General features: G+C 43.1%; 1 protein-coding gene across 1 annotated transcript in view; it reads left to right on the top strand.

Moving 5' to 3' along the window:
* The window catches only part of myo1f (myosin IF), a 154988-nt gene that overhangs the window by 126238 nt on the left and 15433 nt on the right, over positions 1-13317 (top strand). Inside the window, exons 17-22 of the mRNA XM_068016402.1 lie at positions 643-749; positions 4138-4236; positions 7305-7449; positions 7800-7914; positions 10423-10592; positions 12554-12699. Of these exons, the coding sequence (XP_067872503.1) occupies positions 643-749; positions 4138-4236; positions 7305-7449; positions 7800-7914; positions 10423-10592; positions 12554-12699 (782 nt within the window). The remainder of the gene's footprint in view (positions 1-642; positions 750-4137; positions 4237-7304; positions 7450-7799; positions 7915-10422; positions 10593-12553; positions 12700-13317) is intronic.

Genomic DNA, 13317 nt, shown 5'->3' on the forward strand with positions numbered 1-13317 from the left:
GCTAACCCGTCTGTCTGAATGTGTTACACATACGCAACTGAATGTGCCTGAGTTGAAGCCAGAAGTTTCCACATCCCAGCCATACCAACATTTTCACTGACTTTAAACCCCCTCCTCTCTCCCCCACCACTATTAAACCATACATTCCTCAATGTTAAAATCCCCCCTTTAATTCTGTGAATTAAGCTGATTTTTAACCTCATAGGTGGCTGAACTAAAGTGGCAAATACCAAGGTAGATCTTAGACAGACATGGTTCATTTTCATTACATACCTGATCAGCAGAAAAGTGCACTGAGTAAACCTGTACATTCATGTGATATGCTCTTGAAAATTACATCTAATTTGATCTAATGTGTACAGACTTCACATGCTCCTGGAGCAATAAACTGGTTCTGTGGCTCTGGTTTGCCCACCAGGCTGTACAAAGATCGATCTGTAATACAAGCACCTGTTTGAAGCTGAGCAGTTCAGGTCATGATTGGCTGAGTATGGGAGAGTCAGAAACTGCATGCAGAAAAGAATCACTGTTCTCGCCCTATTTGGAAGAAATTTGCTTTCCTTTCATTTGAAATCCAAAGGGTTAATAATCATTGGTATTTTTCAAATTTGTTACTATATTTGTATCTTTCCTCTGATTTAGAAACAAGCAAATGACCTGGTAAGCAAGTTAATGAAGTGTACTCCACACTACATCCGCTGCATAAAACCCAATGAGACCAAGAGACCCAAGGACTGGGAGGAGAGCAGGTATTTTTTTATTTGTATTATTTGACCTGTCATTAGAAACTGCTTTCTTATCTTGTAGCCATTTTAAAGTGCTTCCCCTTCAATGAAAGGTTTTGAAGTGTTGTGAGACATCTCCATGTATAAAACTGGTTGAGAATAGAAGTAAATAATTGTAGGGGAGCCTGATGTTTTGCTGCACAGGAGATCAGTTGGGCTAATGTAACTCCAGTCCATGAGACTGGGTTGACTCTTTATATCATGTGAAGTGGACTAGAAAGCCACGCAATTGTAAATTCAGGGTAGCTAGGGATAGGATAAATATCCCACGTGCTGGGAATAAAGATTTTTTAAAACTTTATAAAATTATACTAGTAGCAGCTTCATTGATTCAATTATAAAATAGCATCTCTGAATGTTTCTGTGAAAAAATTATTGAATCTTTCCCAAAATTAATCAGCAGCTGAGTCAAAATCCTGGAACTCCCTTCCTAACAGTACTTTGGGCGGCACAGTGGTTAGCACTGCAGCCTCACAGCTCCAGGGACCTGGGTTCAATTCTGGGTACTGCCTGTGTGGAGTTTGCAAGTTCTCCCTGTGTCTGCGTGGGTTTTCTCCGGGTGCTCCGGTTTCCTCCCACCGCCAAAGACTTGCAGGTGATAGGTAAATTGGCTGTTATAAATTGCCTCTAGTATAGGTAGGTGGTAGGGCATATGGGATTACTGTGAGGTTAGTATAGATGGGTGGTTGTTGGTCGGCACAGACTCGGTGGGCCGAAGGGCCTGTTTCAGTGCTGTATCTCTAAATAAAAATTTTTTTAAAGTACTGTTGGTGTACTTACACCACAAGGACTGCAGTGGTTCAAAAAGGCAGCTCACCACCACCTTCTCAGGGGCAATTAGTGATGGGCAATAAATGCTGGCCTAGCCAGAGATGCTCACATCCCAAGAACGAATACAAAAAATATCAAACTGAAGTCAATTCCATCATTTCACTAACAGCTCATTGTCACTTCTTGGGCAGGCAACTAAAAAGAAAATCTCAGAAAATGCACTATTTCAAAACTCAAACACACAGCCTCAGGCTCCACTTTTTGTTCAATATTGCCATATTTGTGATATTTGGTTACAGTCATCAGGTTATCAATTGTGATATTTTCAACATCAGTGAATACAAGTGATCAATCATAAGGCCAGTAGAAGAGGAAAATTTACTTTTGCCATTTTTAAAAGTGTTATGCATATATCTGTAACTGCAACTTCTCATATTAAAATTTCATTCATGGATCAAAGCTCCTGGTCTGGAGTTTCTTCCACTTTTGTGTCCAGATGCACATGTGATTTGGGCACAACCTAATTACATGGCTTAAAAGAACCCAGACCTTTGGATGCAAGTGAGTTACCTGCATAACTACAACATGCCCAAGTTTCCTCAGTCTTTTACATTGGTCCATCAAAATGGTCCAAATGAACCTACACCCACAAAACTGGTCAATGACCCTGTTCCCCACCCCAACTTGCAAATGCGAGTATCTTCCAGTTGTGCTAGTTCAGGGAACTCAACATTATGACCAGATTTTCAGGCACAGCGGGAAAGTCAGTATTCTTGCCTTTTAATTGCATTTTTGAGCATTAAGGGCAGCAAAGTGGCGCAGTGGTTAGCACCGCAGCCTCACAGCTCCAGCAACCCGGGTTCAGTTCTGGGTACTGCCCGTGTGGAGTTTGCAAGTTCTCCCTGTGACTGTGTGGGTTTTCGCTGGGTGCTCCGGTTTCCTCCCACAGCCAAAGACTTGCAGGTTAATTGGCCATTATTAATTGCCCCTAGTATAGGTCGGTGGTAGGGGAATTGAGGGAAGGTGGGGATGTGGTAGGAATATGGGATTAATGTAGGATTAGTATAAAGCTGGCGGGCAGCCATAAAGGCGGGGCTAAAGTGTGGCGATTCGAAGAGACTTAGTAGTTGGCAGGAAAAAAGACAGAGGCGCAAGGGGAGAGCCAACTGTGTAACAGCCCCGACAAACAAATTTCTCTGCAGCACCTGTGGAAGAGCCTGTCACTCTAGAATTGGCCTTTATAGCCACTCCAGGCGCTGCTTCACAAACCACTGACCACCTCCAGGCGCTTATCCATTGTCTCTCGAGATAAGGAGACCAAAGAAGTATAAATGGGTGGTTGATGGTCGGCACAGACTCGGTGGGCCAAAGGGCCTGTTTCAGTGCTGTATCTCAAAATAAATAAATAAATAATGCATTTTTATGACAAAGTTTAAGTCACATTAATATTTGAAAAGCTATCCCGATTGCAGGATCATAAAAATGCTGTGCTTGATGTGAATGAAGGATGGTTAAATCTTGGTGGTTATGATGGTGGAATCCTTCAATTTTAAGACTTAAAGAAGATATACTATAATTTCCTTGGGCCATAATTGTTTCCACTGATTTATGCTAATTTACACCCATTTTGAATTCGGGCATTTCCTAAAGAGACTGGGTCTCTTTGGCATCATCAATTGGGCGCAGCTTCAGGTGCAACTTCTGGGTTATCCTCAAGGAGGGCTCATATGTCCATGAACACGTATGCATATACATCTATAGTTCAGTGTCTATCTTCATTGGGTTGCAGACGTGCAAGCAGTTACTGTTTATTCACACAGGTCTAATGTGCCTGTGTTGTGGTCAGCAGGCTGGTGGCAATGCGCGTTTATATATTACACAGTGAGCTGTGCTAATGACCACATCACTCAGAAGGAGTAACTGGTTATTGCTGTGCAACATGTGAGGACTCAAGCCCGTGTCTGTCACTTGTCCAGTGACCTACTGGTGATTAGTTTCCTTAACAGCATGATCAACCGGGCTGATGCCTGCAAATATACGCCTGCAGATGGGAGATTGAGACTAAATCAATCTGCTGTGACAGACACTGTAATCTGATACCTAAACTAAGAAGGTTTGCAATACTCCGGGAAGATGTTGATGATGGACAAACCAATGAAGGACCTGTCACTGGAGGCTAAGATTCTTCTCACTTGGTTGCAGGTTAAGCGGAAAACCAATATGCTGACAGGAAGGATGGTTTTACCTGGACAAGCAGTGGAAGCTTACCAGTGCTCTGTGCTGGTAAGCTGCGTAGTTTTACCCACGTAACCTCCATTGGATCACCTATATACATTTAGGTGTCCCTGGGCCTTACCATTGCCCGCTTGCTAGGTTATCTGGGCTTAGGTAAGTGGGGTGTGTCCCTCTGAGGAGCTCAACAGATTCACTGTGTATCTGGATTTTTCAGTAGTTCAGTTTGAATCCTTTATGGCACATCCAGATGTATCAGTCACCTGCCTGACCAAAAAGAAAAGTTTCCATCTTTGGCTGAGGTCATTATACTATTTCTAATCACTGTTTTCATATCCAAATCTTTCAGAGTGAAGCATCAAGTTGAATATCTGGGACTAAAAGAAAACATTCGAGTCCGACGAGCGGGGTTTGCTTACAGAAGAGCTTTCCCAAAATTCATACAGAGGTACCATTCTCATTTAGGCCGCACTTAGTGATAGTTAAAGTGAAAACATCCCCATCAGTGTCACTCTGTAAAATCAACCTAAAAATGAATTGTGATTTTGTTCATTAGCTTTTACCTTATTATTAATGTTACCAACTCTGGTTGGGTGTTTTCCTCATGGTTTCATCACTTGCCCTCCCACCTCTAACTGTCTTTTTTCCTCTGTCTCAATACTTTTGCAACTAATAAACAGATTGTTCAAAGAAAGTATTTTTGAACGCCTGTATGATTTTTCTTCCAGATTGCTTGCACCAGTAGAAAGCACATTAGTGTGCGAGGGAGACTGAGCTGCAAAAGGCTGTGTGAGTGAGACAGTGACAGAGTGAGGTTGTCCTGATAGAAGGCAAGCGAGGGAAATTTGGCCTGAGTGCGGATTTTGGCTCTGAGACAGAGTGGGCCTGAATCTAAAAGGGCAGAGAAGTAAATACAAAAATTAAATCTAGGGGTAGTACTTGCGATTAGCACAGTGTTTAGTAGTATGGAAATAGCAGAATCAGGATGTAGACCTGTGGGAGTTAATTTTAATTTCTATCACTGGGCAAAAACCACATGATAATGAATTGTCGCCCATTCAGGATAACAGTGTTACAGCTCTGAGCAAAACGTTAAATCCAAGCTTAACATTTTGGGAGAGGCTGGGGCCTTCAGGTAAAAGTTTAATAAAAGCATTAAAACACAAAAAACACAATTGAATAATATTATTAAATATTTAAGCTGAACTTTTCTAGGGATGATCAAGCCCCACCGCCAGGACCGACAGCAGGATCCAATGTGTGGCAGGCAGCGGGACATTGGGGGTGGCACTTTAGCGGCAGGAGCCAATTAGCAGGCTGCTGCTGGGGCTGCTGTCCAGTTGAGGATGAGGGCACACCCCCCAAGAGCTGCCAGTCCAATCAGAGGGCCAGCAGCTCGGCAGACTCAGCAGCACTAGCGGTGGCCAATGCTGAGGCTACAGCAGGAAGGAGAGGGTGCCTCAATGCTGAGCACCCTTGAAGATGTGTCAGTTGCTTTCAGGAAGCTGAGGCCAGCAGGCAAGCCCTGGCGATCGGTTGGGGGGGTTCCCCATATGCCAATGGCAGTTGCCACAGCTGCAGGGGTGACTCTATGGGCCATGGAGCAGCCATTAAGGAGGGACCTTCCCCCCCTCCCCTCCCCCCCGCAAGGACCCACTGGGAGGCTGCCAGGATTTACCTTGAGGTCCCTCCACGTGGATGCAGACTAAATACCAGCGAGGGCAGGAAGTAACCCTTAATTGGGCCCTTCCAAAGCCTTCCTCCACCATATTACCAACTCTCCAGCCTCTCATCCATCGTTACAGGGCTGTGAAAATTCAGCCCATGGTTCTTCTTTTTGTTTAAACGCTTACCTTGGACATTAAGTGGAGAAATTTGTCCACATCGTGCCACTTCTTTGATATAAATGAAGAGCGTGGCACGCACTATACAGGTAGCAGCCCATGATGCCGCCTGCTCCCGGTAAATCGGTGTAAATCTGTGTAGCGCCACTAGAAGCTACGGGCTGGACTTTACACCCCCCACCCTGACGTCGGGGATTGTGGCGGGGTGGGGGGGCCAGAAAATGCCTCCGGGAGCGGACTACCATGTGCCCTGACGCCGGGATGGCCCAGCCCCATATTGCCGCCGGCAATGAGACCTCGAGGCGGCCACCCCACCGCTCAGCGACGGGATCAAAATTTAAATATGTTAATTAATTTTAGAGAACGAATTAATCACTTACTCACTTCCGCCATCAGTCCCGGTGCGATATTCGTGCCAGTGGCCGGCACTCCTGCACCTTCGGATCCCCACTCGGGGATCTGTGGTGGAACACTGGTCGGGAGGGGGGGAGCAGGTAGGTTTTCAGGGCCAGGGGGCCGGGGTGGGGGGGAGGGGGGGGGAGAGCCGGGTCAAACTTATCTGATTGGTCTAGGGGATGGTGGGAAGGGGTAAAGTTTAAAGTTTTTGAAGTTTGTTGTGGGGGGAAGATCGGGAACACAAAGTAAGTGTTTTAGAGTGGGGGAGAGGGCGAGTAATGAATTTGATGGTCATTTGGGGAGTTGATGGAAGAGGGTCGGGATAACTTTATTTAATTTTTTTAATTTACTTTTCTTTAAACATTTAAACTGTAATGTAGGGCTCGAAGCCCTTTAAAAACGGTGTCGGCACCTGCACAGTGGCAGATGACGCCATTGCTGGGGACAGACTGCTCGCCCCCTCCATGTCGTCGGAGGCTGAGGGGCGGGTGGTGGAGGGAGGGTGCGGTCCACCCCAGCCATTTAAATGACCCACCGCGTTTAATATCGCGGCGACTCCGCGGAGTATAGCCCGTGCGTGCGGGCTGCCATTGTTTACAACTGCCGCGTAAATTTCAGCTCTTCGCATCAAATTTATCCTTCAAGAAGTTTCAGTTACTGAGAAAAAAATAGTAGAAGAGCACCAACTAGGGGCCAGAGCCTATAATTGCATCATAACAAGAACAAGTGAAATGTTCCATTTAGGGGTGGACCTTGGAATTTATAATAGAGCAAGTTGACAGAGAATTGTGAGAAAAAAAGAATGACAATAGAAAGTAAGGTCTTGTAGACAGGAATTGCATACAGAAGTAAGATTTTTATAGTAGATAAAGCGGCACAGTGGCGCAGTGATTAGCACCGCAGTCTCACAGCTCCAGCGACCCGGGTTTGATTCTGGATACTGCCTGTGCGGAGTTTGCAAGTTCTCCCTGTGACTGCATGGGTTTCCGCCGGGTGCTCCGGTTTCCTCCCACAGCCAAAGACTTGCAGGTTGATAGGTAAATTGGCCATTGTAAATTGTTCCTGGTGTAGGTAGGTGGTAGGAGAATGGTGGGGATGTGGTAGGGAATATGGGATTATTGTAGGGTTAGTATAAATGAGTGGTTGTTGGTTGGCACAGACTCGGTGGGCCAAAGGGCCTGTTTCAGTGCTGTTTCTCTAAATAAATAAAATAAATATGTGGTGCATCTTCTCAATAAACTAAAATATGTGCTCTCTGATTTGTATTTGTTTAAAGGTATGCTATCCTTACACCAGAGACCTGGCCACGTTGGCGTGGCGATGAGCGCCAAGGGGCTCAGCATTTGCTTCGTTCTGTCAACATGGATGCTGACCAGTACCAGATGGGGAAAAGCAAAGTATTTATAAAGAATCCAGAATCTGTAAGTTACAGCTATGGATTAAGTTTACAATTTTTTTTTATTAGTTAGGCCTTGGTGGCCAAAACTAGATTGTTTATGAAAAACAACCAAAGCTTCGTTGATGACTCAGTGGGTAGTTGACTGCATGACATATTGTTTCACCACACAGACCAGGGAGGTCCCTTTGCTGAGGCATTGATGAATGAGCATTATAAGATTTTTAGCAGCGAATGTGTAGTTTGATTAGGAATGATTTTAAGCCTGGTGTGATATCAATGTTTGTTTTAACATTTTATTTTTTTCTATCTGTTCTGTCAATGGCTTTCTTCATTCACTTAAGTTTCTAATCATCCAGTATTTTGAAATTCCAGCTTTTCCTTTTGGAAGAAATGAGAGAACGAAAGTTTGATAGATTTGCAAGAACCATTCAAAAAGCATGGAGGAAGTACATTGCACGAAGAAAGTATGAACAGATGAGAGAAGAAGGTACAACATTAATAGTCATTATAACAAATATGTAAGAAGATATACACAGATGAGGAAATTTGCCTAATATTGGTGATTTGGTCCAGTTTGATCAAACTTAAAATGGTTCTAAGCTTATAAAATTTGTGCAAGATTTGAATAGATGGTCAGATCTACAGCGGCTGTTAAGGGAACCGCTGGAGGCCACCGAAAAACTGTTCAGGTAAGCTTTTTTCTCCTTGCCTCAGTGTGGATCCAGGAGGAGCAGGAATGCTCTTCCTGCCTCCACATTAATGCTATGAGCCCCTGCTGGCCTGCACCTGACCACTCCCAATCGCCTCCCCTGCCTGCCCCAGGACAAGCACCACGACCATGGTGTTAGAAAGAAATCTTTATATTTATCCATTCTTACTTCTCATTCAACCTTGAAAAGGCCAGCATTTATCAATACTCCTGAATAACGTACTAAATGAACACTTTGCGTCTGTCTTTACTAAGGAAGAAGATGTTGCCCAAGTCATAGTGAAAGAGGCAGTAGTTGAGACACTGGATGGACTAAAAATTGATAAAGAGTAGGTCCTTAAAGTTGCTAAGTCGCCAGGCCAGATGAGATGCATCCAAGGATACTGAGGGAAGTAAGGGTGAAAATTGCAGAGACACTGGCCATAATCTTCCAATCCTCCTCAGATACAGGGCTGAAGAATTGCAAACGTTACACCCTTCTTCAAAAAAGGCTGTACGGATAAACCCAGCAATTACAGGCCAGTCAGTTAAACCTTGGTGGTGGCAAAGCTTTTAAAAATGATAATTCAGGAAAGCTTAACAGCCACTTCGACGAATATGTAATAATTAAGGAAAGCCAGCATGGATTTGTTAAAGGCAAATTGTGTTTAACTAATTTGTTTGAGCTTTTTGATAAGGTAACAGAGAGGGTAATGCGATTGATGTGCTGTACATGGACTTTGAAAAGGCATTTGATAAAGTGCCACATAACAGACTTGTCAGCAAAGTTAGAGCCCATGGAATAAAAGGGACAGTGGCAGCATGGATACAATGTTGACTGAGTGACAGGAAACAGAGTGTAGTGGTGAACAGTTATTTTTCGGACTAGAGGAAGGTATATAGTGGGGTTCCTCCGGCGTGGTGTTAGGACCCCTGCTTTTCTTGATATATATTAATGACCTAGACTTGGGTGTACAGGGCATAATTTCAAAATTTGCAGATGACACATAACATGGATGTATTGTGAACTGTAAGGAGAATAGTGATAAACTTCAAGAGGACATGGACAGGCTGGCAGAATAGGCGAACAGCTGGCAGATGAAATTTAATGTGGAGAAGTGATTCATTTTGGTAGGAAGAACAAGGAGAGGCAATATAAAATAAAGGGTACAATGCTCAAGGGGGTGTAGGAACAGAGAGACTTGGGTGGGGGGGGGGGGAGGTATATGTGCACAAATCATTGAAAGTGGCAGGGCAGGTTGAGAAAGCAGTTAATAAAGCATATGGGATCCTGAGCTTTATAAATAGGGGCATAGAGTACAAAGGCAAGGAAGTTGTGATAAGCCTGTATAAAACACTGGTTCAGATTCAACTGTTGTATTGTGTCCAGTTCTGGCAACACACTTTAGGAAGGATGTGAAGGCATTAGAGAGGGTGCAGAAAGATTCACAAGAATGGTTCCAGGGATGAAGAACTTCAGTTACGTGGATAGATTGGAGAAGAGAAGATTAAGAGGAGATCTGATAGAGGTGTTCAAAATCATGAGAGGTCTGGAAAGAGTAGGTAGGAAGAAAATGTTCCCATTGATGAAAGGATCAAGAACAAGAGGACTCCAATTTAAGGTGATTTTCAAAAGAAGTAACAATGACATGAGGAAAAATCTCTTTTCGGCAGCAAGTGGTTAGAATCTGGAGTGTACTAGCTGAGAGTGTAGTGGAGGCAGATTCAACCTTCAAAAGAGAATTGGATGATTATCTGGAGAAACAATTTGCGGAGCCACGGGGAAAAGGCGGGAGTGGGACTAGGTGAGTTGCTCTTGTACAGAGCCAGCCTGGACATGGTGGGCCGAATGGCCTCCTTCTGTGCTATAACCATGCTATGATTTAACTGCCCTCACCATGGGCTACAGTGAGAGTCGAATCCAAGTTATGTAAATAAGCTATGAGTGTTTAATAAAATTCCCAGCATCAGTCTATTGATGGCTCCTGTCCAACTTCTAAGTTATACATCCTTCCACTGTTTTTCCTCCAAAATGTAACACTTCACAGTTTTCTGCATTAAACAGCATCTGCTCACTCTACCAACATGTCTATGGTTGCTTGCAATCCCTTCATTCTTCCTCACATTTTGCCAAGGCTTCTAATTTGTACCATCAACATATTTCAATATTATTCCTGTTGTACCTACTTACAAATGATTGTCATAAATGGAAAACGCCAGAGGCCCTATCACTGATCTGGGGTCTCTGTCTTTGTGCTTGTCTTTCATTTTTGTACCATGAACCCTATTTCTGGTTGTTTACTCTAGCCTCCAGCATACTTTACAACTTTAAAGAGAGAAGAAGGAACAGTATTAACCGAAACTTTGTTGGTGACTATCTTGGCATTGAAGACCGACCAGAGCTACGACAGTTTCTCGGGAAGCGGGAGAGGATAGATTTTGCAGACTCTATCACTAAGTTTGACAGAAGATTTAAGGTAATGATTGACAATCATATTTTTAAATAATGGAAAGGAGAAAGATCCAGGTTCCATTTTTCTTCGTTTAGTCTTCTCTTATTGTTTTCACTTACCTCTGCCCATCCCACCACACTGATAGACCAGATTGTTCTCCATGGTAGGCACTAAGGTTTCCCTAAAATAATTAGTAATGGCATTGCAAAACTCTGATTCAGAATAATGTTTTATAATAGTGAAAATATTGAGGTTCAGTGAACATTGCTATGTGATACCATTAGGGATTAGGCTTGTTTTTAGTGTTAGTGATTAGTGATTTTTAGGCCCTCAACCAGTCATATGATTGTCTGACCTAGGTTATCTAAAAGAGCAATATCACTCTTGTAGTTTATGACACCAGGTCCAGTCCTGGATGTGTTACTATCTTGCAATAATAAGACTGTATACATCGGGGCAGATTTTTCTCTGTTTTGTGCCTGGCAAATGCTCAAAGGCAAGGGAAAAGGAACATAGAACAATTGTGCTGAGTCTTCACCTTCTTTACATTGCACAGGGTATCCCCTGCAGAGCAAAGGCGAAATGCTTGCACCTGGAACAGGCATGAGCATGAGACAGCCATGTAAATGAGGTAGAAATTTCTGGTCTTATTTTCCTATTGGCTCACCAAATGGGTGCTGATTTGGATTAGGAGCCAGATGAATCATGCCTTTTGGCCTTGTGCTGAATCCTGCTCCGATCGGAGGGTCTGGGTGCAGCCTGCTATCCAGCCAAAAGGTAAGTTGGTAGGAGAAGGACAGGTGCTGAAGGCCTTCTGCTTGCTGTTCTTGGAAAACAGCCCGAAGACCCTGAAACTGACAGCTATTATCCCTCATGGTCGGCAACAATGGCAACTGGATTCCTGTCCCCATTTACACCCACAAGGCCCTGCCAAGGGACAGGCCTGCAATTAATGGTACATTGATCCAGTTTAAATGACCAGATCCCACAAATTTAGCCAGATTCAGGCCAAGTCTACTTCACCTGCACCCTGATGGGGTCAGGGAGGACAACTGCAACAATATAAAAGAGAATGAGATATGGAAAAATGTTATGTACTTTTTCTATTTATACCAGACTAATTTTGTCGAGTATTTAATATGGAAGCTGGTTGATTTTAATTCTGATCGTCTTTGAGAGTGGAAGCATGTTTGCGACATATCTGGTTAGATTAACATCCGTGATTCGACCTGAAATCGGGGTTGTGTGTTGATGAATTCAGAAATGATGAAATCAGAAAATTCAGGTGGTAAAGCCGAGAGCTGCTTCCCCACCAACCTACATGTTCCTTCCTCCCCCTCTCCATCACATTTACTGCAGGCTTTACTGCCAATCCCTCCCAGAAAGGTCTGGAAATCTTAGGGCAACATGAAAGGAACAGAAATCTAGTGAAACAGGGCTCCCTTCACATTTTGTCCTGATCTTTGCAGTCAGGGAGCTGGATGTTCCTCAGCAGCAAGGGACAGGAAAATTAACCCTCTGACGTCTCATTCCATGTAACACCCGTGGAGAGAAGATTTTTTTTCTTTCTTTCTTTTGAAATTGCTCCATTCTCTTGAAGCAGTACCTCATGTTAGATTAGCAAGAAAAAAATAACCTGTAAATAGAAAATTGCCAGTGATGAAACAGCAGACAAAAAAAGTCACACAAATATATTGAATATTTGTCTTCCAGTACGATCAATAATAATTTAGTTATAGTTGCCTGAAACCTATAAGAATCCCATGGTATATTTTATGAACTTTGAATAGTCAATTATATTCAATATTTTAGTGAGCCCTTACAGACTGGCAGCAGAACAGCTGACAGAGGTGTCAAACCATTTGTATTAGCAGTGTGCTGGTCCTGTGTATTACATCAATTCAATTACTTATTGTATCACCACATTATTTAATACATAAATGTTATGGTGAATAATGAGTCTTGCATCATATTCAATTTTTCAGGCTATAAAGCGTGACCTTATACTATCCTCAAAGCATATTTATTTAATTGGTCGAGAAAAGGTTAAAAAGGGGCCTGAAAAGGGTCAAATCAAGGAGATCCTAAAAAGAAAGATTGAAATTCAGAACATTACTGCAGTTTCTATGAGGTACAGTAATCCTGTTTTGTAGTTACACATTTGCTTTCTTATCTAAAGACTCTAGCAAACACCCCAGAAAGCATAGTCTGGATACTCTGTGGTATACCGCGCTAGGGCAGGTCATAACTCAAGTCTCACACATGAGATTCCTGAGTCCTTTACTCGGGAAGAGTAGCTCAAGTGGTTTCCTGTTACCTTCCTTACGGTTGCGATTTTTAGAATATCTTTTCCTAGGTGGATTGTAACCAAGGCAATCCCAGCCAATGGGAGAGATGTATAATGGTGGCTGATCCAATATCGTCATTTTACACTATCACGCAAATTCAAAATTAATCCCATAGTGCTGCCCTCCCAGTGTGCATCATGGAATCTCCTTTGCACACTCCTTTCATGAAAATTACTTATTAATATTTGACTTCTTATGAGCAGTTACAAGAGAGGCCTTGTGTCCAAAGTGTGTGAAAATTGTATAGTATGTAACCACAGAGCTGAACTATGAAAGCAACATTACATACAGCTCATTGCTGCCATTTTACAATACAAGAGATTAAATTTTTTCAAAGTCTACTCTTTTCCTTCAGTTTCTGTCCTTCCCCTTCCCTTGCTGACGGCAATGAGGGTACAGGT

The sequence above is a fragment of the Heterodontus francisci genome, chromosome 36, assembly GCF_036365525.1.
Source record: "Heterodontus francisci isolate sHetFra1 chromosome 36, sHetFra1.hap1, whole genome shotgun sequence".
Taxonomy (NCBI): Eukaryota; Metazoa; Chordata; class Chondrichthyes; order Heterodontiformes; family Heterodontidae; genus Heterodontus; species Heterodontus francisci.